Source organism: Stegastes partitus, unplaced genomic scaffold (assembly GCF_000690725.1).
Source record: "Stegastes partitus isolate 25-593 unplaced genomic scaffold, Stegastes_partitus-1.0.2 Scaffold36, whole genome shotgun sequence".
NCBI classification, from domain to species: Eukaryota; Metazoa; Chordata; class Actinopteri; family Pomacentridae; genus Stegastes; species Stegastes partitus.
This window is the reverse complement of record NW_007577767.1, coordinates 312722-337161: the sequence shown is the minus strand read 5'-3', so window position 1 is coordinate 337161 and position 24440 is coordinate 312722. Positions and strand designations below refer to the sequence as shown.

General features: G+C 39.7%; 1 protein-coding gene across 1 annotated transcript in view; it reads right to left on the bottom strand.

Moving 5' to 3' along the window:
- LOC103372299 (zinc finger MYM-type protein 4-like) overlaps positions 1–24440 on the bottom strand; it is a 31481-nt gene that overhangs the window by 3053 nt on the left and 3988 nt on the right. The window contains exons 4-27 of the mRNA XM_008301907.1: positions 19628–20511; positions 19322–19544; positions 18692–18744; positions 18462–18611; positions 18114–18177; positions 17327–17523; positions 16876–17000; positions 12590–12812; positions 12281–12493; positions 11876–12026; positions 11078–11193; positions 10582–10944; positions 10316–10466; positions 9076–9251; positions 8762–8939; positions 8355–8468; positions 7663–7706; positions 6710–6848; positions 2635–2750; positions 2424–2541; positions 2089–2322; positions 764–840; positions 301–430; positions 59–210 (exon numbers count right to left, since the gene is read on the bottom strand). Of these exons, the coding sequence (XP_008300129.1) occupies positions 59–210; positions 301–430; positions 764–840; positions 2089–2322; positions 2424–2541; positions 2635–2750; positions 6710–6848; positions 7663–7706; positions 8355–8468; positions 8762–8939; positions 9076–9251; positions 10316–10466; positions 10582–10944; positions 11078–11193; positions 11876–12026; positions 12281–12493; positions 12590–12812; positions 16876–17000; positions 17327–17523; positions 18114–18177; positions 18462–18611; positions 18692–18744; positions 19322–19544; positions 19628–20511 (4391 nt within the window). The remainder of the gene's footprint in view (positions 1–58; positions 211–300; positions 431–763; positions 841–2088; positions 2323–2423; positions 2542–2634; positions 2751–6709; positions 6849–7662; positions 7707–8354; positions 8469–8761; positions 8940–9075; positions 9252–10315; positions 10467–10581; positions 10945–11077; positions 11194–11875; positions 12027–12280; positions 12494–12589; positions 12813–16875; positions 17001–17326; positions 17524–18113; positions 18178–18461; positions 18612–18691; positions 18745–19321; positions 19545–19627; positions 20512–24440) is intronic.

The following is a 24440-nucleotide window of genomic DNA, read 5'->3' as shown; positions in this document are numbered from 1 at the left end:
AAGAGAAGCACACGAAAAGAAGCAAGATGGAAACCAGTGACACAATGATTTTGTGCACCTGTTGTATCCCCAGACACAGGTAGAAGATGCTATCAGGGCTGTAGGCCTCTCCGTTTGGCCGTCGCACTTCTTTGACAAAGCGAGACAGAGCAAAGTTCAGCTCAGCAGAGTTGCACTCAAGGATGTCTTCTTTAACATCCACTGTACTGGCTGTGAGGGGAAAGAATGTAAAATATTAATAAAACTGCTCACAGAAGAATAACAGCAGAACATTTCATGACAACTGTAAAGAAACCTCACGTTCTTGTGGGTGCTGGTTGCGTTGTTGGACCCAGAACCTCCAGGCTTTAACTCCGTACAGGTGGTTCAGTTTGGAGGCAGCTGCATTCACCACTGCACCCTGTTCCGCTGAGCCAGTTCGTCTACGACTCTGGTTGGACAGACAAAGAACACTGTGGTAGTGCACAAAAAGGTTGATGTGGCTGAAAGGCTGACAGAAAATGCACCACATGGCCAAACTTGAGTGGATTTGTATAAATACGCCAGACATTCCAAAATGCCTTAACATTTAAATGGCGTGAGGTTTCTGCAACAGTAACTTCCTCTGTTAGGAGTCATAGTGCTTATGGTCAGCTGAAAATCAAAGAGCAGCTGATAAGAGAAGCTAAATTAAAGGCAGTAAAGTGAATCATTTTAAAGCAGGAGGCTGATAAAAGGAATCTGAGTTGAGTCAAAGAATTCTAATCTGTCACTGATGTTTTACCCGCTTGCGGCTGGAGGAACCATCTCTGGATCTTTTCACTCCTCGCTTTCGAGCAGGCGACTTCTGACCCAGCGATTCTGTAAAACACATGAAACCTGTAACTGAGTGTGTTTGTGTGAGCTGCTAAGTACTTCTACTTATTTTCAGGGTTCCTCATTCGCTAACTGCAGTTGTGGAAAGTAACTAAGTACGTTAAATACAATTTTGAAGTACTTTACTTGAGAATTGCTACCTTACACTTTCACTTGAGTACATTTCATAACATAACGGATTATAAAACAAAGCTTTTTATAAAACACAGAGTTAAAGATTACACCAGTGGTTTCCAACCTCTTTGACTCCTTGTGTGTAGTCGGGGTCTTGTGGCAGATGTCTGTTAGTTGTTAGCAGCTGCACAACGTAACGGTTTTTACCTCTAATTTCCTCACATAGTTTCATTTCAATCAATGTTTGAATGATTCAATGTCTCTCGAAAAATCACAGGTAAAGCCCAAAAACATAAAACCCCTTTTTTTGCTTTCTTCCTTTCCCATTAAATGTTTGACCAGCCCTAAGATTTATCAGTTGTATATAAAACTGTACATAAAGTAGTTAAAAGTAGCTCTACCTGCAGCAGCTACAACAGCAGCTGATACACTGATGCGTCACTGTTTAATAATCTAATGATGTCTTTATTTTAATACTTTAACTATGTTTGGTACCAATACTTATGTATTTTTTACTTAAGTAGATGTTTTCAGGAAAATCTTTTACTTGTAATGGAGTATTTTCACATCGTATTAGTAGTTTTAATTAAGAAAAGGATCTAAATACTTCCTTCACCTCTGACTTTAATGTTGCATCTTATGAGGGTGAAGATGATTTTACTTACTTTACTTATTGCTGGGTAGTTTGTAAATTCCCTCTACAGAAGAATACAGCTTTAACTTCTATGATATATCCTAATTTTTTATTGAGCACATCTTGTGTAATTCATCTGAATATGTAAAGTGACTCAAGTAATCGAACAAATGTAGTGGAGTCAAAAGTACAATATATTCCTTCTTATTATATTGGCGAAGAAGACGAGGAATGGAAATGCCAGAAATTGTATGTAAGTACAGTACTTGGACACATGTAGATTCATACTCTACCAAACCAGCAATTTAGTACTTTTTGTTACTCACATACTTTTTCTTCAGTAGGATTTTTCACACAAGACTTTTACTTCAGTAAAGGATCTGAATACTTCTTTCACCTCTAGCTAACTGATCATACTGAGTAATTCTAAACAATCACACACATAAGGCCTGAGATAAGATCTCTTTAATGATATGATATCTCACCAGACGGGAAGTCACTTTCCAAGTCCATCATTGGGGAGGAGGGAGGTTGATCTACGGTGCTGGCGGTAGGAGGGTCACTTATCGTTTTGCTCGTCTCTGGCTGGGTAGTAATCTGGAGATCAGCTGAGCAGTAAGAGGGGACGTCAGCTTGTATGGCTTTTTCTGTCTCATCGTCACAGATTGTGGGAGCAACTGATTCAGACATAACGTGTCCACTATGAGAACTCCTCAGGTCTGTAGCAGAAACATTGTTTAGGATTAAACCCAGAGGAACATAAATACATTTAAACAGACATCTTGAATGTATAAAAATTTGAACATTTCTAAGCCCTCACCTGCACTAGGAACACACTCATCTCTCTGTTTTTCATCTGTCACAGCAAAAGTCTCTGATTGGACAGCTGCATCTTTCATCTCCTTGCTCTGTGGCAGCACTACAATGGGTACAGGAAACTGGATAAAAGAAGACAGAAGAAGTTACAGCGGCAGACGCTCAAAAGAATCAATCATTCAAATGTAATACAATGTGAATGTAACGGGACGTACAGGGATGGGCATGGCCACTGGAACTGGCGTGTGCTGGGAGTACATGTTCATAGGCACTGGAATGAAGACCGGTACTGGGATTGTAACCAAGCGCACCTTCACTTTCTCCTCTCCTGCTGAGGATGAAGGATGGAGATAAATAATAAATACAGAATGACAAGGTACAGATGAGACACATGAAGAGCTCACTGATTAAAATCAACAGAAAGTGACAGTACAGTTAGTTAAAAGGAAAAAAAAACCTCACCTAATTGATAAAAACACCATTTTGGTGGGGGAAAAAAACAGCTTTTAATCATCATAACAAGATAATTAAACATGTCTGATAGGCATTTTATTTGTGGATGGATCTTTCTGTTTATCTCACTGTGAGTGAATGAAGTCAAAATACTTCAAATGGCACCTTTTAATATCTGTGGACCACATGTAGGCCGACTTCTGGTGTTAATTTGTACTTAGAACTTTCTATAACGTAACAGCAATTGTCTTGTATATATATACAGAATCTTTGCCTTAAAGGCAGTCTTTTGTGTGCACCATTTATGTATTAGGGAAACAGATTTAAGCCATCAATACAAATGCAATAGCATGCTCTGGCCAGTAGGTGTAGCCATTATTCTTAGTATATTATATGCTTCAGAGAGCTTTGTTATCTCCATCATTTGTCCTACATTTCTCTGCTGTCATGAATGGCTGTAAATAAAATGCACTTTCAGCCCAGTTCCTTTCTATAAAGACAACTTTTACGTTGACAGCAGTCTTTTGTGGAGCAGAGAAGTTAAAAGACTGATTTGGCTGAGCTCGTAAGTAGACTGCGGATGTTCATTGCACATGGTGTTTCACTCATTCCTCAACGCAGGCCATTTGTATGTGACATAGGATACATAATATGCGAGACATAAATCAGCACAAACATTTTTCTTTCTCAAATTAAATTTATTGACTTTTTTTGCATTGAACAAAAGTCTTTTTCAGATGATGACAATATATTTCCACAACAGAGAAATAGAAAGAGAAAAATGAAACATGCACACATTGTAAATCAGTATAAAAAAAAAGAAAAACAAAAACAAAACAAAACTACGACATACAATGGGCAGTTAAATAAGTAGAAAAGTAAACTTCAGAGATGCAATTCAGAGCTGGAATCAACTCATGTTCAACCCGAGTTCAGAGGATGAACTGAAATCAACCTTGGTTAACATGACTGCATCGGTGGTGAGGTACAGCAAGGACTTAAACCATAAACTTTTAGAAATGACATTCATATATAACAAAGTGTAACAATACAAATAAGTTAGCTGAACATCCAAATGAATGTTGTTCGCTTGACTCACACAGATAAGAAATTCAAGTGGCAGCAGGTTTTAGTGTCATGGGTGAATGTCAAATTAAAGTTGAGCTACCAGGCCACGAGTCTCTGGCTGGGAATTTCCATTTTAACAAACAGTTATGAATGAGACACTTCCATCTGCTAGTTCAGTCAACTAGTCAACAAGTTACGAAGGTTCAACATAAACCAAACAACCTCCACATAGCATCTGTTTATTACGACTCCTCTTTTAGGGGAAATCTTCAGCAAGAACTGGACCCTTCTTAATTTCTATGCCCACCAACTATAGAAATGTTCCATCATGTTATCTGTATTACAGTCAAGCATTTATAACTCATTTATCACTTCAAATCCTGCTGGATTATAATGAATGGTATAACAAACGCTACCATTGTATCATAACAACATCGTATCTGGAGTGGAGAGAGAATCCTGCACAAAGGAGCCTCGCTTTGTGAGGAATACCAATTCAAAAAAAGAACTAACTTAATACTGAATACTTAAGTGTCTGTTTAAAAATGTAAGCAAAATATGAGTGTGAAATATGTTGTGAAGTAGGCCTTAACAATGTGGGATCTATTTCATCAGCAGCTGGAGAAAAGTAACAATTTTTCAGCCTGTAGTATGAAGTGAGTGAACATAGCAGGACGTGAGGGCAGTAAAAAAAACATTCAAGGATGGGAACTACCTAGCACTAACATGGCAGCAGAGTTCATTTCCACAACATACACAAAAAAAGTGAATGATCATGAAGTTTAAGACACTTGAGAAGGTATCGTGATTGGGATGAGCTTTAATGACAGGTTTATGTATTTTGACACATATTTATTAATGAGGTAAAATGTATTTTTTTTTCTAGCACGTTACAGTACAGTCTGTAGGTCAGTGAAGTACTTGAAAGGCAGGATTTCAACCTTGTCGTTTTTTTTTTTTTTTAGCTCACTTGCAACACCCCCTTCACAAACAAAATACTCTTAATGAAAAAAAGAGACAGAGCCATGCAAATCTGTTCCCGCAGAAAGGACCATAAATACTGCAGATCTTCAGTTTCTTATAAAAATACAGAAACGCCCCTTTAAAGTGCATAAATTCTCTGCACTGCAAAACAAATTCATGAAACTAGAGAAAACTATTCTGCCCTTGCTTTCAATAAGGTTTTGGGTTCAACGTAAACAGACAGCAAAAAATACATATTAGGTATTGTGGGCGTGAACACAACCATTCAACCCTGTAGCTGTTTTTATGTCTCCATGGTCAGGGTAGAGGATAACTTCTCAAGTCAGCGGATCAGGAGGCTGTGGAGAGAAAAACTCGGGTGACATACTCAACCCTCTTAAGAAGTCAGTTGGAAAATGATAGTTTTTTTTATTTTGTTGTTATTTTGGTCATCAAAACACTTACACAAACTTTATTTATTGCATGTTTAAATCAAAAATGACTTGTATCATTTGTGTTATTTAGGAGGCTCACCTTGGGTTTCCAGTTCAGGAACTGCTTTGTAGATCAGTTGGGTGTGGTAGAGTTCAAAACAGGGCACAGGACAGAGAGAGGGCTCTCCTGAACATGTTTTACAGTAATACGATGTTTGCTTCCTTGTTGTCCCACCCTTGTGTTCACAATCCATCGTTTCAGAGTGTTCGTCCTCCTTTTTCTCCTCATTCTTCTCATCCACAGAGGTTCCTCCTTTCTCCTCCTCTTCCTTCTTTTCTACTTCCTTCTTGGGCTCCTCATCCTCCTCCAACTTCTGCTTCTTTCTCTCTTGCTCTTCTTCGTCCACCCTCTTCCTCTTGTGCTGTGAGCAGACCTTGCAGTCCGAGTCGGTCTCCCTCTTGCCCAGGAAATGGCGGCCGGTTAGTCGTGCTGGTACGCCATTACATGGCTGTATTTCTCCCTGAGGTTTTGGTGATGGTGCTGGAGATGTGGATGCTTGAGCAGATGGTTGGTCGGGCTGCGAGGAGCTATCTAGCAGAGCTGGTGCAATTGTTAGAACAGCTAATTGTGAGCAACGAATGAAAAAGATGAACCCATAAATAAATAAACCCATAATCCATAAATGAAACAAAGGAAACAGCAGCCATGGCTGGCAGGAGCAAAGTCACTAAAACTAGGCAATATATTGTTCTGGTCAGTGCTCGGTGAGAGGAGCAGCACTGACTGATGTGTAGCCCATACCAATTATTCCACACTGACAGAAAGTACATAAATTGAGCAGGGAACATTATAATGTTAACAATAACATTGGTACAAAATGTAGTTATGTCCCAGCATAGAAAATGATATTTTATACTCAACAGATCAATATCAGCCCCGTATATGACTGCTCTACAAGTGTGGACACAAAACAGTAACTATCAAGCAAGTGCAATATTGTTTAAGTTGCTTGTTCTTTAATTAAAACTTTTTCATTATATTATATATTATATGTATGTAAATCATTTGATTTGTGTCAGAGGAAAATATCAAAACACAGCAACAGCTTGTGAAACCTAAACCTCCATTACCATGGCAGAAAAAGCAGAAAACTTAATTTCTATAAAAACAGATTTAAAATACTAAAACTTTAAACATCTTTCAAATGTCTGCAAGTATGCTTGTGTTCAACTGGTATTGCTACATTTTGTTCTGCATTTTACTGTCCGGAAGCTGCCGGACGAGTTTTAACAGCTGAAATTTATATTTCCAAGTCCTGCTGTGTCACAAAGTTAAACTACCCAAACTGTTTGAGGTGATGTTTGTAGTTACCTCCTGATTCAGTAGAAGGTGTGGGCATCTGGCATGTGATTTCTTGGTCCATGGTGAAGGGTCGGCACAGAACTGACTTGTTTTTCATTTGACGCCGACGGGATGCAGGAACACGCATGGCATCAGTCTGAGTACTGGCCTGCACGGACATTAAATATGAAACAGCAATGACACACAAGGAAGATCTTTTTCTTGATCATAAATACATTCAGTAAGTTACTCGTTTTTGACTGCATCACACATCAAATACTTAACACTGGGTACAGATGATGACACTATTTTATCAACATGAAGCTCTTTGTGAGTTTCTGTAATGTCTATGGGTGTTTGGCAGAAGTGGATATTACATGAAAGATGGAGCCCACTCACTTGAATAAACACTGCTCATGACATGACAACAGCCTATAATTGTCATTGTTGGCTGTTGGAGGTGTCCTGTCAACAGTTTTACAGAAGTCTCTTGTTGTACCATAAGGAAAATGCTTTTTAGACAGCAGGACATTTTTTCATTCCAATACTACAAGAAGCCACTGGGAGAAACAGGCAGCAAGGCTGAGTGATGGAACCACATCCTCCTCTTTAAATACAGCCACACTCTGCATGCTTTGTTTGCACTGATACCTCTGCTTCCCCATCAAACTGAAATCTGATTATGCGTGCCAACAAACAGCTGTCTGTTGCCAAGGTTGTTCAGTGGGTTGTTGGCGTCGGCTACTCGCCTGTTCCCTTCAGGCTCAAAACAAGTGCAGATGTATTTTAGAGGTTCACATTTGAGTAAAGAAAGAAGGGCTTTTGAACTACTACTGTCTGTTTTTTTTTTTTTAAACTGTAAATCATGTAAAGATATGTCAGTAGGGCTCTAGAATAAAGAAACAGTCTCTTTTAAAAATCTTTGATCATGACTCAAGGGTGTACATAAGCTTTGACCAGAAGCAAAAACACACAGTACGTACATGGTCGAGGTGCTTGCCATCTACATTGGAGGTTGGAAGAGCTCCTACAAAAGAGAGAGAGAAAAAAACACACAGTGCACAATACTGTAAGAGATGTATATAAACATAAACAAGTGCTGATAGCTTTATCAGTTGATTAAAGTATAAAATAAAAAACATATTTATCTGATACTAGAGGCAGCAGAATAACATGGTCAATATTAAATTTTTTAAGCTCAATGGGATAATAATTAGAAATAAAAATATATACCATTTCACTTTTTGTTAGAAGAAAATATCCATACTCTGATAAAACGTAGAAACATTTCAGCCAGAGAGACCTCGTCTGGCATTGCTTTTGTTTCTAGAGTCTTTTCCCCTCCAATAACTGTGATCTAGATTACTTAACATGTAGAAAACAGCAAGCACATCTGAAGACAGTTGTTTAATAATTCACACAGACTCTTTAATATTCAAATACTGTACCTCGTGTTTGTACAGCCTCTTATTCTATTCTTATGTCTAAATGTCCTCACAGTCATCACCATTTAAGTCATGGTTCTGATACATAGCTTCATGATATCAACAATGCAGGATCCAGGTAAGCTGGATAACCTTTACAGAGCCAGACTAAGTTGACCTTTCTTCCTGACAATGTTAGTCGAAGGACGGCCTTTGAAAACAACCACTCTTGTCTATGTGTATAAACTAACCAGTCAGAGCAGTATCTGCTGACCCACTGGGCTGAGTGGCAGAGCCATTGGCCAATGAGACGACATCGGCTATGACAGGATTCATCTTAGAGGAGTGGTGTGGCTGGGTTGGAGCTGTAAGAAGAGGGGAAACAAGGGTTTAAACCCAAGATGAGGGTATTACTTTCTCCCAACCCAAACAAGACTTAAAAAATAATGAGATTTTCAGCATGGGCCTGATTTTCTTTAGTTTTTAGTCAAGGCCATGTCTTGTTATTGTGAAACCCAAAAAACAACAAAAACATGTTGTAGCAACACCTATGTGTCTGTTGGCTGAGGAAACATTTTTGATGAGATTTGAACATGAGCACGAGCTTGCTGGCATGTAGACTCCACTACTCATCATCACACTGTATCAAACAATTTACCATATGGTGTTTGTGGGGCCGTTCCAGTACCATTACTGCTGCTGTGTTGGTTTGTCTCAAAATGAAGGTAGCAGTACTGCAGCAGGCAGGGCAGGTTGCAGAAGTTACGGACAGAACCCAAACACTGCAGCTTCTCACTCATGTAGCCCTGTTTCCTACAACTGTCGCATCGACCCATCTGCACAAGAGAGAATAAGAATGAGGAAAGAACAGACCACATAAATGAAAGACAAAACCACATTGAACCTACAGTAGGATGCTCCATTTGACTTAAAGTAATATGACATATAGTGCAATGACAACCATACTCTTACCCCATAGTATAGTACAGTGTACTGGGACATGCAGTGAGGTTTACAGAACTCCTCCATCTTGCCTCCATAGTGGCTGTGCAACATCTTCTGGCTGATGCCTGAGCAGTAAGTGCAGGGATGCCAGGGATGATCCTTGTTACGAAACGTCAGGTCTTGTTTGAAGAGGGCCTTACAGTCTGGAAGACATGATGGACAGAGGATTGTTTATTCAGTAGTTCAGCAAACATACATTTCACTGATTGTCTTTGGAATAAAGAACTATGACAGTTATAAATGTAAAGTTACGGAGGACGAGAGCTGCAGTTCTTTTTCTGTATATTTCAATTATTGTTTGTCTTAACTATTCTGTAAAGTCATGTGTTTTTTATGCCTTTATTTTGTTTCCTACTGCTTGTGCTTTAAAAACAAAAGAAAAAAAGAAAAAAAAGAACAGCATATATTTTCTTATTCTTTTACAGCTCTGTTCGGTTTGATGGGACTCCATACATGTGAATCATGCAGTCTACGTATCATTCCTCACAAGGGGAAATGCTGATTGGATTTAAATTATAGTATTATAAAGCTGAATGAACTTGGAGTTTCAATATGTTAGAAAATTGTCCTGAACTAAAATATTCAAGCAAACTTAATGCAAAATGAACACTCTGTTCACCATATTAATGTTACCATGACTTGGCAATTTCATGAGTTTTCTACATTTTACAACTATTATTGGCATATTTCAACAGCCCCTACAGAGGGATTATGTTCAGTGTTATATTCATGCCAGATAACGCACCACCACCTACAGAAGGCTACAATATTGTCAATATCTCCATGACTGCAACACTTGTCACCTCTGTAATTAGTTACTGGTGGCATGACATGTTTTTTGGCAGCTAACTTAATGTCAAACCATTCAATTTTGTACAGACAGGAGTTTAGTGAACTTAACTTTAATTCTTAACAGCCAATCTTACTAGAAAAATGAGGATAGCTTAGGGAACCAAAATATGAAAATGTTTTTTGTGAGGCCTATTTTACTTAGATGACTGCTCATTAGACAGATCTGGGACAAGTTGATATCTGTTTCTGGTCTGGAGTGCAAAAACCAAGCAACTTTGGGACAACAAAAGAGTAACTGATAGACTGAATTCTTTTCGAAAAGAAATGGATAGAGGAAAAGCCAATAAAGTCCACCGACATTCTGCTCTGCACGATAGAAATACTGTGTAGAAGAAGAAGTGAAAAGCAGACTCACTTTCACTGCAGAAGATCACGTCCTGCTGGTTGTAGTTGATGGTTTCAAAGAGTACCTTTGGCTGTTTACAGTACTCGCACAGCGCAAGGATGTTTTTCTGGGTTTTATACTGTTCACAGCACGTCTTACTGCAGAACACAGAAATACGACCCTGCAGGCAAAAATTATTATTAGTAGGGACATAATGGTTAAATGAATAATGTTGCACTAGTCACACAGGTAGCAAAGTTGGGTGTCTAAATGAGCCGGTGACCTGTGTCTCTTACTTGGTGACTGAATAGCAGTGGCTTGCTGTTGAACTGTTTGCTGCACTGATGGCAGGTCAGTTTGGAGATGTCACCGAGCTCGCAGTCAGCTGGTTTCTGGGGCTGACCAGGGGGTGGTTTGGCCTGGGCTTGTCCAGGGACAGAAGGGGAGGACATGGCTTGGTAGGGAGTCACGAGAGGTGGCACTGACGTATGACTGGGATGATGGCCTGGGTAGGGGACTGAAGATGGGTAGTCCTGAGGGATGGGTGGGACTGAGCTGGCTCCGGCAGAGGGCCCCGCTCTGGGTGCGTCTCTGATGGAGGCGTCCCTGAGAGAGGAGGTTCCATTGGTCAGGTCTGGTGGAGAGGTGTGACCAGACTTCTGCGAGACAAAGTGAAAATAACAGAACAGTCAAATCTAAAAGAACATAAGGCTTAGACAAGCAGAGACTCCATCAACAACTTTGTTAGATAGATGAAAAAAAAAAAAAAGTTCTATGCTCTTGAGGCTTTACCCTGTATATAGACACACAGGTATAGGAGCAGAAGTTACGTATTGTCCCGTCCACCATGGCCAGATGATACTGGGGAACGGCTGAAACTTTACACAGGGAGCATGGGAATGGAGTACCTGCAGGGAAACAGTGGCATTAAAAACACTCAAATGTTATTACATGGGCATGCATTCACATAAAAGTATTTTTACATCTACCAGTTGAAGCTGTGATAGACCATCGTGACAGATTTCTCCTGGTTCTGTATTTAAAGCTGTGCTGGGCAGTGTGTTTTGGCATGATTGGAAAAAAGTATTCCACTAACCTTTTGGCATATTGTAATTCAAATGTTCTATGGGGAAACTACACTTTTGCACCTCCTTCTGGCTCCATTCCTTTACAAAATGTTCTCCTGTGATGGGAGCTGTTAGCTAATCACAGGATGTTTCAACCAGAGTAGGGGGAATAGTATCAGCAGCAACAAAGTCTGTCATGAGAGCAGGATGTGGTGGCACAATGGGTTAGATGGAGGACTCTCACTTGGGGGATCTGGGTTTGAATAACAGGTGAAGCCACAAAATACTGTTGACTTTTAGTTTGACTTGCGCATTTGAACCGCATGCTCATCTGGTGGAAAGAGCTTACAACAGAGACGGTTAAAGGAAGAACTGCCAAAGGAGGACTGCATATTTTTAAAGTCTAGTGTTTTGATTTTTTTAATTCGTTTTTTGTTGCCACAGATTTGTGCCGACTGCAGTTTTAAGTGTGTGTCTAAGCAAACCCTGACGTACGAGTGTGTGTCTGTGTGGTGTGCCTTACCAGTGAGAATATGTTGGGGTGGCCGGCTCTGTTCCACACAAGTAGGGGAACAGTAAAGCTGAACTTTGCCCTTCATGTCTCGTTCCATGATGGTGGTGGACACGATCGCGATTATGTGACAGTTGGCACACTCGACTGTCTTTCTGCAGGTCTGAACAAAAACACAATGAATTTAGAAGAGGTTTATGTTTGGTACATTTGCTTTATACATGAGATGCTGCGTGGGATTTTCTGAGGGCACATGATTTCTAGGCCATGTATTTAAAATGTTAAATTACCGCTTGAAAACAGGCATAGTTTAACTGTTTATTATCCACACTCCGGTCATAATGAACAACATTCTGTATTTTAAAACAAAACCAATGAAACAGTAAAAAAAAGATTTTTTTTCCCAGCGACTCATACCTGTTTGTAGGTGCCTATGCAGGTAGGACCACAGAAGTTGAGCTGAGATCTGTCAATTGTGAGCGTCTGACAGGAACCTGAGTTGCTATTACAGTAAAGTCCACAGCCTTCACAGCAGTTCATAGCTAACTGACGCATCTTTCGCCAGGTAACAAAACAAGCATCGCTGCAGAGTCTGTGCAGGCGGCCTTGATGGTTGACCTCGTGCTCAATCTGTTGGAGATGATCAAAGTCAAACACGAGGACAACGGCTTTTGACTTAAGCTCACCTAAAATCTGTCTGTACTTCATAAGCTCCAAGCCTCTTACCCTGTTGGTGACTCTGCAGACACTACAGAAGGGCTTTTCCGGCTGGCGCTCCACTGGTTTCTCGGGCGGCTTCTCAGGCTTTTTCTCCTGTCGTTTGTCAGGAACCTTGTCAACCTGTTTCTTCTTGTGTCGAAACACAGACAGACAGAACTGGCCACAAAAGTGCATTAAGGTGTTGTCATCTGCTGGAATTGTGATCATGTCCCTGGGCTGTAGGATCTCCCTGCAAAGAAAGTAGCACAGGTAATAAATACAACACTCCAAAAAATAAAAATAAAAGCAACATCGACAAGATTGATGAGGCCAAATGTAGGGCACACTGTAAGTGTTCAGTTCAGTTCATCCAGATCTGCAGAACATTTGTCTTTTTCTTAGGCATGATTTACCTGACAGTTGTACAGCTCATTGCAGATTTTTGTATGTTTCCTCATATAAAGGCATAATTCAGTACAATGTGACTGGCAGTGACATTTGCAAACAGCTCATCGCTTATTACTTGTAGGAAAAATTTAAAAAATGAAAATACTATCACAAGTAGTGACCTGTGACTTCTGAGAAAGTCTAGGACAAGATTTCACAAAAATAAAAATACATAAAGCTGTGAAGTCGCAACTAAAAAGGGGCATTTGTTACGATCAAAAGTAGTTTACATATTTCCAATCACTGACAGTGATTGAGTTTAGTACAATGGGTCTCTGCTAATATGAAAATAATTTAAAAGTATTAACCAGGGGTTGTAACAGTATAGTTACTTTGCAGATATCATATATGGTTAGAAATAATAGTGGCATTTAGTTAGTAAAATATTTAACCAAAACTGGCACACACATGCTTTCAAGCTGGTTAAAGGGAACAATGCCAATAAGTGTATTACCCGGACAATGCATAGGAACTCAACAAGAAAATACTTATTTTTTAAGACAGTATTGCTATGTGGCAAATAGACCAAATAAGGAGGATTCAAGGTTCGTGTACAAGTTAATACAACAAAAATACAAACCAAATGCCATGATTATGTTGTTGTAAGTATGAACCCAGACCCATTTCAAATTATGGGGGACATAAGACAGACTAAACAGACAAACATCCAGAACCCATTTGTGACACTTGCTTCAGTGTTTCTTTGTGTCAAAGAGCTGCAGTGTTACATATGTGCCACACTGGGTGTTAATAGTATATGTACAGTCATCCTCAAATGTATTGGGCCAAAATATCTGTCAACAGGTACAGAAGTCTGATTGAGAGTTACAGAAAACACTTGATTGCAGTGATTGAAGGGTTGTTCAACAAAATATTAGTTTACGGGTCCCATCATGCTTGTTTGCGGTTTAAAAAAATAAATCTGTTGAACCACAATTCAAAAGCAATGTCATGATTTTTATTATTTTTTTGTCAATTTCAACTGATTTCAGTAACAGCTGTTTTTTTCCATCTTTAACAGAAGGGTATGAATAAATTTGAGGACGACTGTATACCTTGTGACAATAAAACAGCTTGACAGTCTCTTTCTGGTTAGGAACAAAGATTAGTCTTTTTATTTGCATTTCAACAAAATTCTAATTTTATTTCTGAAGTTTAACATCTTTGTCTTCTTTTTAAAAAAAATTGTTTTAGAACACAAAAATTAAAAAAAAAATTGAACTGAATAAAAACAGACTGCCTCATATTGGACTTCTCAACAAGTTACTGTAGCTGTAGAGAACTGAGCAACAGACTGAAGCATAGAAATACAAACTTCTGTATCTTCAGCACCGAGTTTGAATCATCATCAGCATGTATGCCAGTTTAGCCTAAACCAAATGGAAACATCTGAAACGATTTCTTTCCTCAGTGAAGCAAAGACTCACATCGCATTTCTCTCAGAGGGCGGTGGTTTCATTGATTTGCAGAATTTGCAACGGCCCCACTTGTCACATTTCACAGGCCAGTTGTGCAACCTGGTCCACATGGACATCATCTGGAACTCCAACACTCTTGGGATGTGATGGTGGAGGTGTGGGGTTGAGTGATGGGCGGCCCCTTTATGAATGCAGGAGAGTAAGGCTAGTACCGACCTCTGCCTGGTAGCTCCCTTGTTTAAGTGGCAAATCAGCCATACTTTAACAAGGCCTAGCATTACGGTTCACCAGAACAGATAGAGGTCCCAACTCCTTGACCTCATGTGGTTCTCCCTGTGACGCATGCATCTAGGTCTACCTCTCCATGAATATGTGGTACTCCTTCACAATGTGAGGCCTGTTGACTTGCACAAATGCTTTGTCTGATTTGCTCCAGCATTGAACTTTGTTTTGAGGTTCATCTTTACTCTATGATGAGATCAGCGTAACTGATCTGTTTCATCACCTGACAATGGCCATGCATTCCTCTTTCTGCATCCAGGCATCAACAGATCCTCTGCCTCTCTTGGCATGATTTTCATCATCTTCAAGCTGACAATCAGCCAGGCGATTGCTTCAGAGAGTTCCTACAAAGTAGATCTGTTGCTGAAGAAGCTTGAGCACCAGTGGTGCTGAAGAAAACAAGTTGTCCACAGATATGTTGTTGTTTTGGTTTGATGGGAGATTTTCCCACAGCACAATGTCACCACCCACGTCAAGTGATGCTGTTTTCCCATTGCCACCTTCATAGACCGCAAAATCAAAGAGGTGCAGCGGCCCCAAATTTTCAATCCCCATGGGTGGGGCCTGGCCCGGACATGCTGCCTTATGGGGCTGTGAGTCCCTCTAAAAACATAATTTACTCATCAGTACAGTAGTGCTCCTCTGGGGTGATCTCCAGGCATTGTTTGCAAAACATCTCAAGCCATGGACAGATCTTCCAACACTTATCCTCTTCTTGCCTGTTTGACCAATCAGTGTCATCAGTGAAGTGTAGAGATGCCAGCAGGGTCTGCAAACAGTTGTGTGACATGTTGTCAGCCACTATGGCACACCTTGTGTCATTTTCCTAGTAAGCACAATTTCCAGGCAGTTGGCAAAGACCCATGTGCAGATAGAGGCCAATCAATATTTCCAGCTCGTTAACAGTGATGTTGACACTGCTGTGATGTACAGATTTTTGTACACTACAAATTTGTTTGCTCTTTCAGTAACTCAAGCATTTCTGCTGAGATGAACTCCCTAAAATACTCCAGAGGAGTATGAAGATTGTCTGGGGGTGTGACACTCTGACCTTTGAATGTGCACTCAGGGGCTTCAAATGGTTTCCTATTTCAAGAAAGCTGTTTTTTTGGGGGCAGTTGCATTTTGCTGCTCAGGATTTCTCGTTGGTTGAGGCACTTCATCTAAATCACCTGATTCACTACAGTCTGAATCACCAGACTCACTTGACTCTTCATTCTCCATGTCTTTGTTGCTGGGAGCGTAATCAGGGTCTTCAGTGTCTTCATCTGAGCTACTTTCACATCCCTCAAAATCACTGTCATCTCCCTGGATGACTGGCAGTACATCTTAAACACTGTATCACTTCTTGATATCCATACTACAGAAAAATAAAATGATGATAGACGAAAATGGTTTCCTAATGCATTTTATTAATAATTTAATTAATATAACATGTTTTTTTGTTTACATTTGCCTTACTATGGTTGAAATTGAACAAAATATATAAACAAAATATTGCCCAATCAACTAAATTAACTAAGCAGATCAAAATTATTTTCTTATTGTGACATATTTTTCACATTAGGTTTTCTGTGACAGTTTTAAGGTTAAAGGCCCAAAGTCACATATAAGTCACAACAATATTTATCAAATTTGTTTTATATCGATTTGTTCAAGAAATGTGTTCACAACAGGTTAAATATAATAAAGGATTTGCTATCTAATTATTAAAATTCTTAAATGGCCTGAATCTTACCTTTAGCAACAAAAAACAAGCTTTTTAAATTTAGCTAGTTCTGTCACACACCTGGCACACAGACCTCTTGGAAACGTTGTCATGAGAACACAAAATGACATGACCCACCAGGATGTTTAAGTATGTGTCACTTGGGGACGTCATGAGTTAAAGTTAGGATAAAGCTGTACAACGAGCTTTAAAGAATATTATAAGAACTTGTGACACCTGTATCACTGTGGGTTCTTATGTTTCTTTAGCTCCTGACTGACTTGTAGTTACATTTTTGGCCAGCATTTTGACAATGTACATTTACATGTAGTGAACGAATGCAGCTTCTGTAAGCCAACTGTCAGCACAGGGCCAGTAAATACAACCTGTGTCGCAGTAGAAAGCTGAAACGTTAGTCAGTTACTACTTACTGATGTCAAGTGGAAACAAAGACATACCTGTTGCACTGGAAACAGGATCGGTTCTTGTTGGCTGGAGGCAAATGGCCCGTCAGACAGACTGTGGAGCAGAAGAGCTGCGTTGACCCTTTTCTTTGGAATGCTGTTTGGCCTTTCAGCAGAACCTAGAGCACAGTACAGAGACATGAAATATAAATATGACACAAAGAACTAAAAAAAACAAAACAAAACAAAAAAAACACATAAGACACTACATCACTGCATGAATACTTACATGAAACACAATTCTTTCTGCTATTTGAATAGCTGATCAATGGATTAAACAGCAAACATCTCTATGGTAAGCTGAGCTACATTAAATAATATTAAATATAGCTATTTAACCTTTCCTCATCACAGTTTTCCCTGAAAAACAAGTACCTTGTGTGGCACAGTCTTGTCTTGCAACGTTTCTTCTTCAAATGTAAGCAGCATAAACTTGCAACGGTACCTTAGAGCAGCCGCTGCAGCGAACACTACCAGGAACGGGGGGCTGTGGTGGACGTGGAGGTATGGGCGCCAGAGCTGACACTGAAGTTGGGACTGGAACTGGTGGTCTGAGAGGGAGGGGAGTCATAGCTTGTAAGACAGCTCCTCTACCAGGAATGAAGATGGCCGTTGGAGTTGGGGCTGGGATTGCTGCAGGCACTTGAATGGATAAGAGGAGATAGAATAGAACAGTAAGTCAGTAGGCCTCAACTAAGTTTATATCTGAAATCATTACCATTCACCTTTTCTACTCCCTAGATAATAGATGGACTCTATCGGAAGAAATAAATTGAGGTTGTGTCCTGTATGCTCCTAAAATGCTCCGTGTGGAGTCCTGAATGTAGAATTTCCCTTCTGGGAAAGGGAGTCGGTAAAAATACATAGACTGCTATGACAGTAATTGTATGGATCACAGGACATATCAAACTAAGGAAGCCTCATATCGAATTGAATGTCCTTTACTGAGCAGCTCAGGACAAATACACACACCCTTACTCTCCCATGTACTGCTGAAACAGGAGTTTCGATTTAATAGAATTGCTTGCATTATTACCAACATCACCAGCAATTAGGGATGGAAATGTCATGATTCCATTGTGTTTGTTGGTGTCAAAGTTCAATTCAGAATCCATTATTGATTTCATATAACAGAGGAGAGGGAGAGCATGCAAGTAAAAATGTGCTTTATCCCTGGAATACAACTATTATAAACAATGAGTTCTGTTGTTGCACTGAACAAATAAACTCACTTGTAGGGGCTGCGAAGGTGTTCCCTCCACCCACGGAGTAGACGGAGCTGATCCTCAGCTCTTCCTGAAAAGATCAAACATGAAGAAATCAGATTTTGTTTGAATGGCATTCCTCACCCTTTAAAACAACATTTCTGTAAATCATCTCAAAGAAAAAGATTAATTATCCATTTAAAATGTAACATGTCTACTTTCTGTACTGTTATAAACATATTTTCTGTCATCAAATGCCATACTGTCAGCAGCTTCAGTTTAGATATTTCGTTATTTTCTGGTTGGAGTACTGTTCAGTATGAACAGCTCATTTACAGCTCAGTTTAATGACTGACTTCATCTCTTTATACGTACCTCCTGATGCTCCAGCTCTTCTTTGATCTGTCTGATGGAGCTCTGAGGCAGTAAAGCAGCATCGTAGCCCTCATCAATAGGCTCGTCTTTAATGTTGACACTGGGAGACGTCGGGGGATTACTGTCCTCCATTGGAGCAGCCTCTGAAGTCTGAAACACAAAACAGTATTTAGAATTACCTGCGCAATATTCAGAAAGACAGTTAAATGATGGCCTTTTAAATTCCTCACCTCTCCCTGTTGGCTGTCTTCAGTTTCTTCTGTCTGATTCAGGACACCTTCATCTAATGTAAGGGCAGAAAGGAATTTTTCTCAATTACAACACTATGTGCTCTCTGAGGCTTCTGACCTAAAATTCATCATTTTGTATGTGTACGTTAAGTCTCAATAACTGATTAGTTTTCTGGACTGGGTTGAAGATAGTACTTAACATCAAAAAACAAACAAAAGTAAAAAGTTTAATATATATAAGTAAGGATTAAACAACTCTGAGCGTCTCAGAGTCATTTAATCCGTTTATACCATGGTCCCACACAGTGAGTGAACACACAAAATATTTATTTCATTAATATAACTTGCTAAAAATGCCTACGTTTTTGGGACTATTTTATGCAAGTCTCAATATTTATCCTAGGGAACTGTTGTCAAGACAAATGGAATGCTTGATTATAGCATCAGATTTTATTAATGTAGGCTAGGCCTACACACAGAAACAGGCCTTTGGCCCTAGGTACAATTAAGTAAAATATATTAATACAATTAAAACCATAACAAATCAGTAAATGTTGCTTAATTGTTTTGGCTACATTTAATTATGCAGTTACACACTAAAATTGAACTGAATATTTCCATTCATTGTACATTTATTAAGTGACACTGGCGCGTTCTCTTTGTCGGAGTTCTTCATCTGAGGCCTGTGCGGGTTTGTGGACTCCTCTTGAGTCGTGCTGCTCCCATTTTTTCTGTCTTCTGTTGATGGTGCCAAACAGGAGCGCAAGCTGGTTTCACAGCGATGCCCCGTAACCGCTGTGCTCCTGATGCTGTAGTTGGTGTAAATGCGTGAGAGGGGGGCAGTAAGGCGGACCTGAGAAACAACGATTAATGTTTAAGTCTAGGATGTGGTAGGCTAAATAAATCATGACGTATACAGGCCTTTTTTCTTCTTACCTCTTCACAAATCTTTTTCAACATGTTGCCCAAGAAATGTACCCCCATTGGCTCTTTGGCGTACCAGATGTCCTCCGCTTGTGGGTCTCGGATGCGCTTTGGATGCAGGTAAAAGGCTGTAGCGTCATTTGGGCATTTGGACACATACTTTTTAAAGCTGGTCACCGGACACAAAGGATCTCCAGGCTTCGCGAACATAAATCCACGTGGGTTTTCCTTCTGAGCTTCATTGGGGTTGGCGTGGTTTTTGGTGTGTGGATTATGGGCCAAAGAAACATACTCGATGCCGTCGTCATCTCGAAGGAGGACAAATGATGATTTGGACAGCTGTCTGTTTCCTTCACGGCCTTTCTTGGCGAAGCACAGCTGAATGTCCCACCAAACTTTGCGCACTAGTCCAGCGGGTGTATCACAGGAGAGGGCATTGGATGCTGTAATAATTTGGATGTCGCTCTCACTTATTTTAGGATGGTGGCTGCTCTTGTCGTTCTCTGACTTTCTGTAACGCTTTATTACAGATTTGAGCACAGCGTTACTCGTTTGAAAATCAGAGTCGGCAATGATGTTGAAGTGACGGAAAAAGCGGTTAAGAGCAGCTCTCATGGACATCAAACTGGCTACACTGTAGTGTTTCCCTTCTTGAGACTGCACGGAAGCGTAAAATTCTCTCAAAATGCTGTTGAGCTCAGTGGCTGACAAATCTAGATCAGTATTTCTTCCCTTCTCCTTTAGAAAATCTCTTAAAATTGTGACTGCCCATTTTGTTACTTTCTTCGTGTTCTCTTCTTCTTTCTCGTCTTCAAGCTTGTCGAGTTCGTCCGATGTTACATTTTTATGTCGTTGCTTTTGCTGTTCTTCTTGTTTGCTCTCCTCCTCTTCCCATTCTTCATGCGTTTTGTTTCGGGGGGGAAAAAAATTAACATTAACCTCTAAATCCATGTTTTATCGCGTTTCTCTCATTCACATGTCAAGACACTGCGTGATATAGGTAAGGACTAATCAACGAGGAGCCGTGCATTACACGGTTTGAATGCACTGCGTGCATTCAAACCACTCCGCGAGTGGTGTTACTCCGCTAAGTGTATTCAAACCGTGTAGTACACGGCTCCTCATTGTTTAATCCGCTTATGCCATGGTCCCACACAGCGAGCAAACACACAAAATATTTATTTAATTAATAGAACTTGCTAAAAATGCCTAAGGTTTTGGGACTAGTTTATGCAAATCTCAATACTTATCCTAGGCAACCGTTGTCAAGACAAATGGAATGCTTGATTATTAATGTCGGCTAGGCCTACACACAAAAACAGGCCTTTGGCCCTAGGTACAATTAAATGAAATATATTAATACAATTAAAACCGTAACAAATCAATAAATGTTGCTTAACTATTTTGACTACATTTAATTATGCATTTACACACTACAATGGAACTGAATATTTCCATTAATTGTACATTTATTAAACGACACTGGCCCGTTCTCTTTGATTTTGTTTCGGCCAAAAATATTAAAATTAACCTCGAAATCCATGTTTATCGCGTTTCTCTCATTCACATGTCAAGACACAGCTCATCTGCGCATTGCTATGGTAACACCCAGAGCAGCCTGATATAAATAAATATATTTCCAAATGTTTTCACTCTCTTGCAACAAACTGTGATTCTGTGTATTACTAATAGGTCAAATAGTGATTTAGTCCTTCAAAAATACATAACTTCAGAGCTGAAAAACACACATTTTTAAGATATTTTGACTGCAGATTTTCCCAAGAGGAACTATTTTAACTGTAATAAAGTATTAATATTGATTGCAGAGATATAAACAATTAAAATGTTATATCACCCCTTCATCATTACATTTTTTTAAGCTACTTTTTCTTTGTTTTCACCAGCAGTAGTATTACCATCAGTGGTTATATTTCTTAGATGGGTATTTGTATCCAGCTGACTTCCAGGATTTCTGTCGCTGTGTGCGATACCTTTTCAACCTGTTTTTAAATTGGGTTCAGGACACTTTGTAAGTTATATCTTGTCATGGCTTGCTTCATCTACATACTAGATGATATTATTTTGTTAGATGCTTCTGGACAAAATATTTACTTACTTCATTAGCTCAGTACACATTCCAATGTTGCAATTGCAAACTTTTCTGAGCCAGTTTCTAAAATCATCAACTAGTAGCAGTAGAAAACAATTAAAGCGAGTCTGGGCTAGATCCCACCTGAAACACTTTTGGCCATTTCCACACAAAATTGAGTGCAACAGTCCCAAACAGAGTGAAACCATCTTGCCAAACAGCTTTCTGTAATTCTAAACATGTACGAGTCCCATAGCTGGCTTCGAGTGTCTGCCTAATAGTACTGGGTTACAGGGAAGAAGCCTTGCTCTTCATTCATGCTGTCCACTATTGCAGCATATACTGATGACACCGGCAGGGTTTCATGCCAGCTAGCTACATGGTGTGTACTCTTCTTATTCAGTCGTCTGTGTATCTTCATTAGTGTCGGTTCCACCAGTGAACTTGGAGTCCTCTGTCACACACAAGGGAACCTGCCTTTTGTCCAGGCTTGATAGACTTTCCTGTGCATGTTGTAAGCAGTCTTGCTTTCTCTGCATTTCTGGTCCTCGGTGAGGAACTGTGCTGGAATGCACATTGAAGGATCAGAACATTTCTTATGAAGAAAGCTGTATTTCACCACAAGGTAGTTCTGCAGATGCAAACAAACTGTGGCATCATCTTTAAAGTCAGAACATCCACTTCTTAACTTCAAAGAGCTCCTTGTCTATTCCCAACTCTGCCAAACTTGACAGATCAACTTTTCCATTCGTATAGGTTGGTTATGACAACTCGTTTCTTCTTCAAGTCTTTTCTCAATAGAGCAGGGCACCATGATCTCTCAGAGATCCTGCAGCGGAAAATAGCCCAGTATCACATTAAACTGCTTACCATTATAATTAATTATGACTGCACTCTTTTAAGTACTTCTGGGTAAGTTGCAAAGATCTGCCCAACCCTGTTCCAGGCAGAATTGTGTCCCAGCTTCCTTAATTGTTTTCTAACACTGGTAGCTGATGTAAAAAATTAGCTGATTAAAATTTGATATTGCAAAATAATCCATGTCTGTTGATCTAATCGGCCAAGATAAATATTTGTCCAGCCACACAGAACAGGACGACATTGTCTTGCATATATCAAAACAAGCCATTACAAGCTGTAATGTGGAAATTCCCTGTGCCCACTGAAAACAAGGTAAGCACTTATTGCACAGAGGAAAAAAATAAAACAAACAAACAAAAAAGCTCCTTCAGGTCAACATACGAGGTATGACCAAGATGTTCACGTGTGCACATGTAAGGAGTAACTGTCACGGGCCATCAGTCTGCATAACATTGCACGATCACCTGTGAGATGTGAGTTACACAGGTTTTTGTCACCACTGGTTGGCGCACAGTTGCTATTCCAGCATGGATCTCACACTGAAGCAGAGAGCAAACAACAAATTCTGTCAGTCAACAGGCTCAGGATGACTCAACCTTCATGTGGAAGATCATCACTTGTGAACTGAGGTGGATTTATGGCTCCGGTCCAGAATTTTAAATACCAGTTTTCACAAAGAGCCGCAGTCTCAAAGACCAGTAAAGGTGCATCAGATCAGTAACACCAGGAGCATGCTCTGACTTTTTGGACATTCACATGGTTGTGTGTTCTGAATGTACCCTATCAGGCTGGACTGTCAAGGCAGAATTTTACTGTACTGTCCTACAGTGTCTGAGGGAGGAAATTCAGCACAATCTGAACTGTGCTGCAACGGCATGTGGGAGCCCAAATTGCACTGTGCACCCGATCACAACACGGTGATTACACACTGTTTTTTTGGGGGCCACAACACCACAACTGTCGACCCCCAACTGCCCTCCTCACTAAATTGTGATAACTGAAACTTCCTACTCTTTCTCAAAATGAAATTCATTTCAAAGGGTTGTTGTTTTCAGTTTAGAAAACTCAGTGCCCATGGCAGATGGTGTTTCACTGCTTTCATAACAGGACTTAAACAGAGTGTTACGGGTGTGACAGCAGCATGCTGGGGGTGGCTAATTGCTGTGCAAGGCGATTATTTCTGAGTGGATCCAATTTTAAATCAAGTATAGTTTTTTTTTATAGACACAGGTGATCAAACCTCATTGTACAAATCCCATCAATGAAATAAAACTACTGGGTGTAAAATTAAAGCTCGTAAAAAGTATGAAAAAATTGCTGTTTTAAAAAATATATATGACATGATGAATGAGTAATATAACATCTTTAAATTTCCTGCATTGAATAGCTAAACTTTTCTATAGAAAGTGCCATCTAAGTAAAAATAATTGTTCTTGAAAGGTATACAGTAAAAATACCTTTAAAAGTGTTTTATATATATATACACAGCTAGTTAGTTTTGTTATGCAGGACCAAATCTTTTCTAGGTATAAGTTATTATGAAAGTTGGTTCTGAGGGTCAAATCTAAAAAAAAAACAACCCAAAAACAAAATAAAAACAACTAAAGAAGTATTAGGAGGAGAACTTTAGGATTTTGCATGGTCCCATGAATTAATAGAAATGTTGATGTTTTAAGAAAGTCATGACATAACGTGGGAAAAGTTGTGAATTCTGAGTGAGTCTGAGTGAGTGGTCCCCTAAATCTTTAAAAGACACATCCAGTTTGTTACCTCGGCTTTCTAGCAGAAATGTGTAGTCTGTAAGCTCAAGCCCCGTTAAGATTCACCAACAGACACAGAGGACACTATACACCTGCTTTAACAGCCTGAACACCA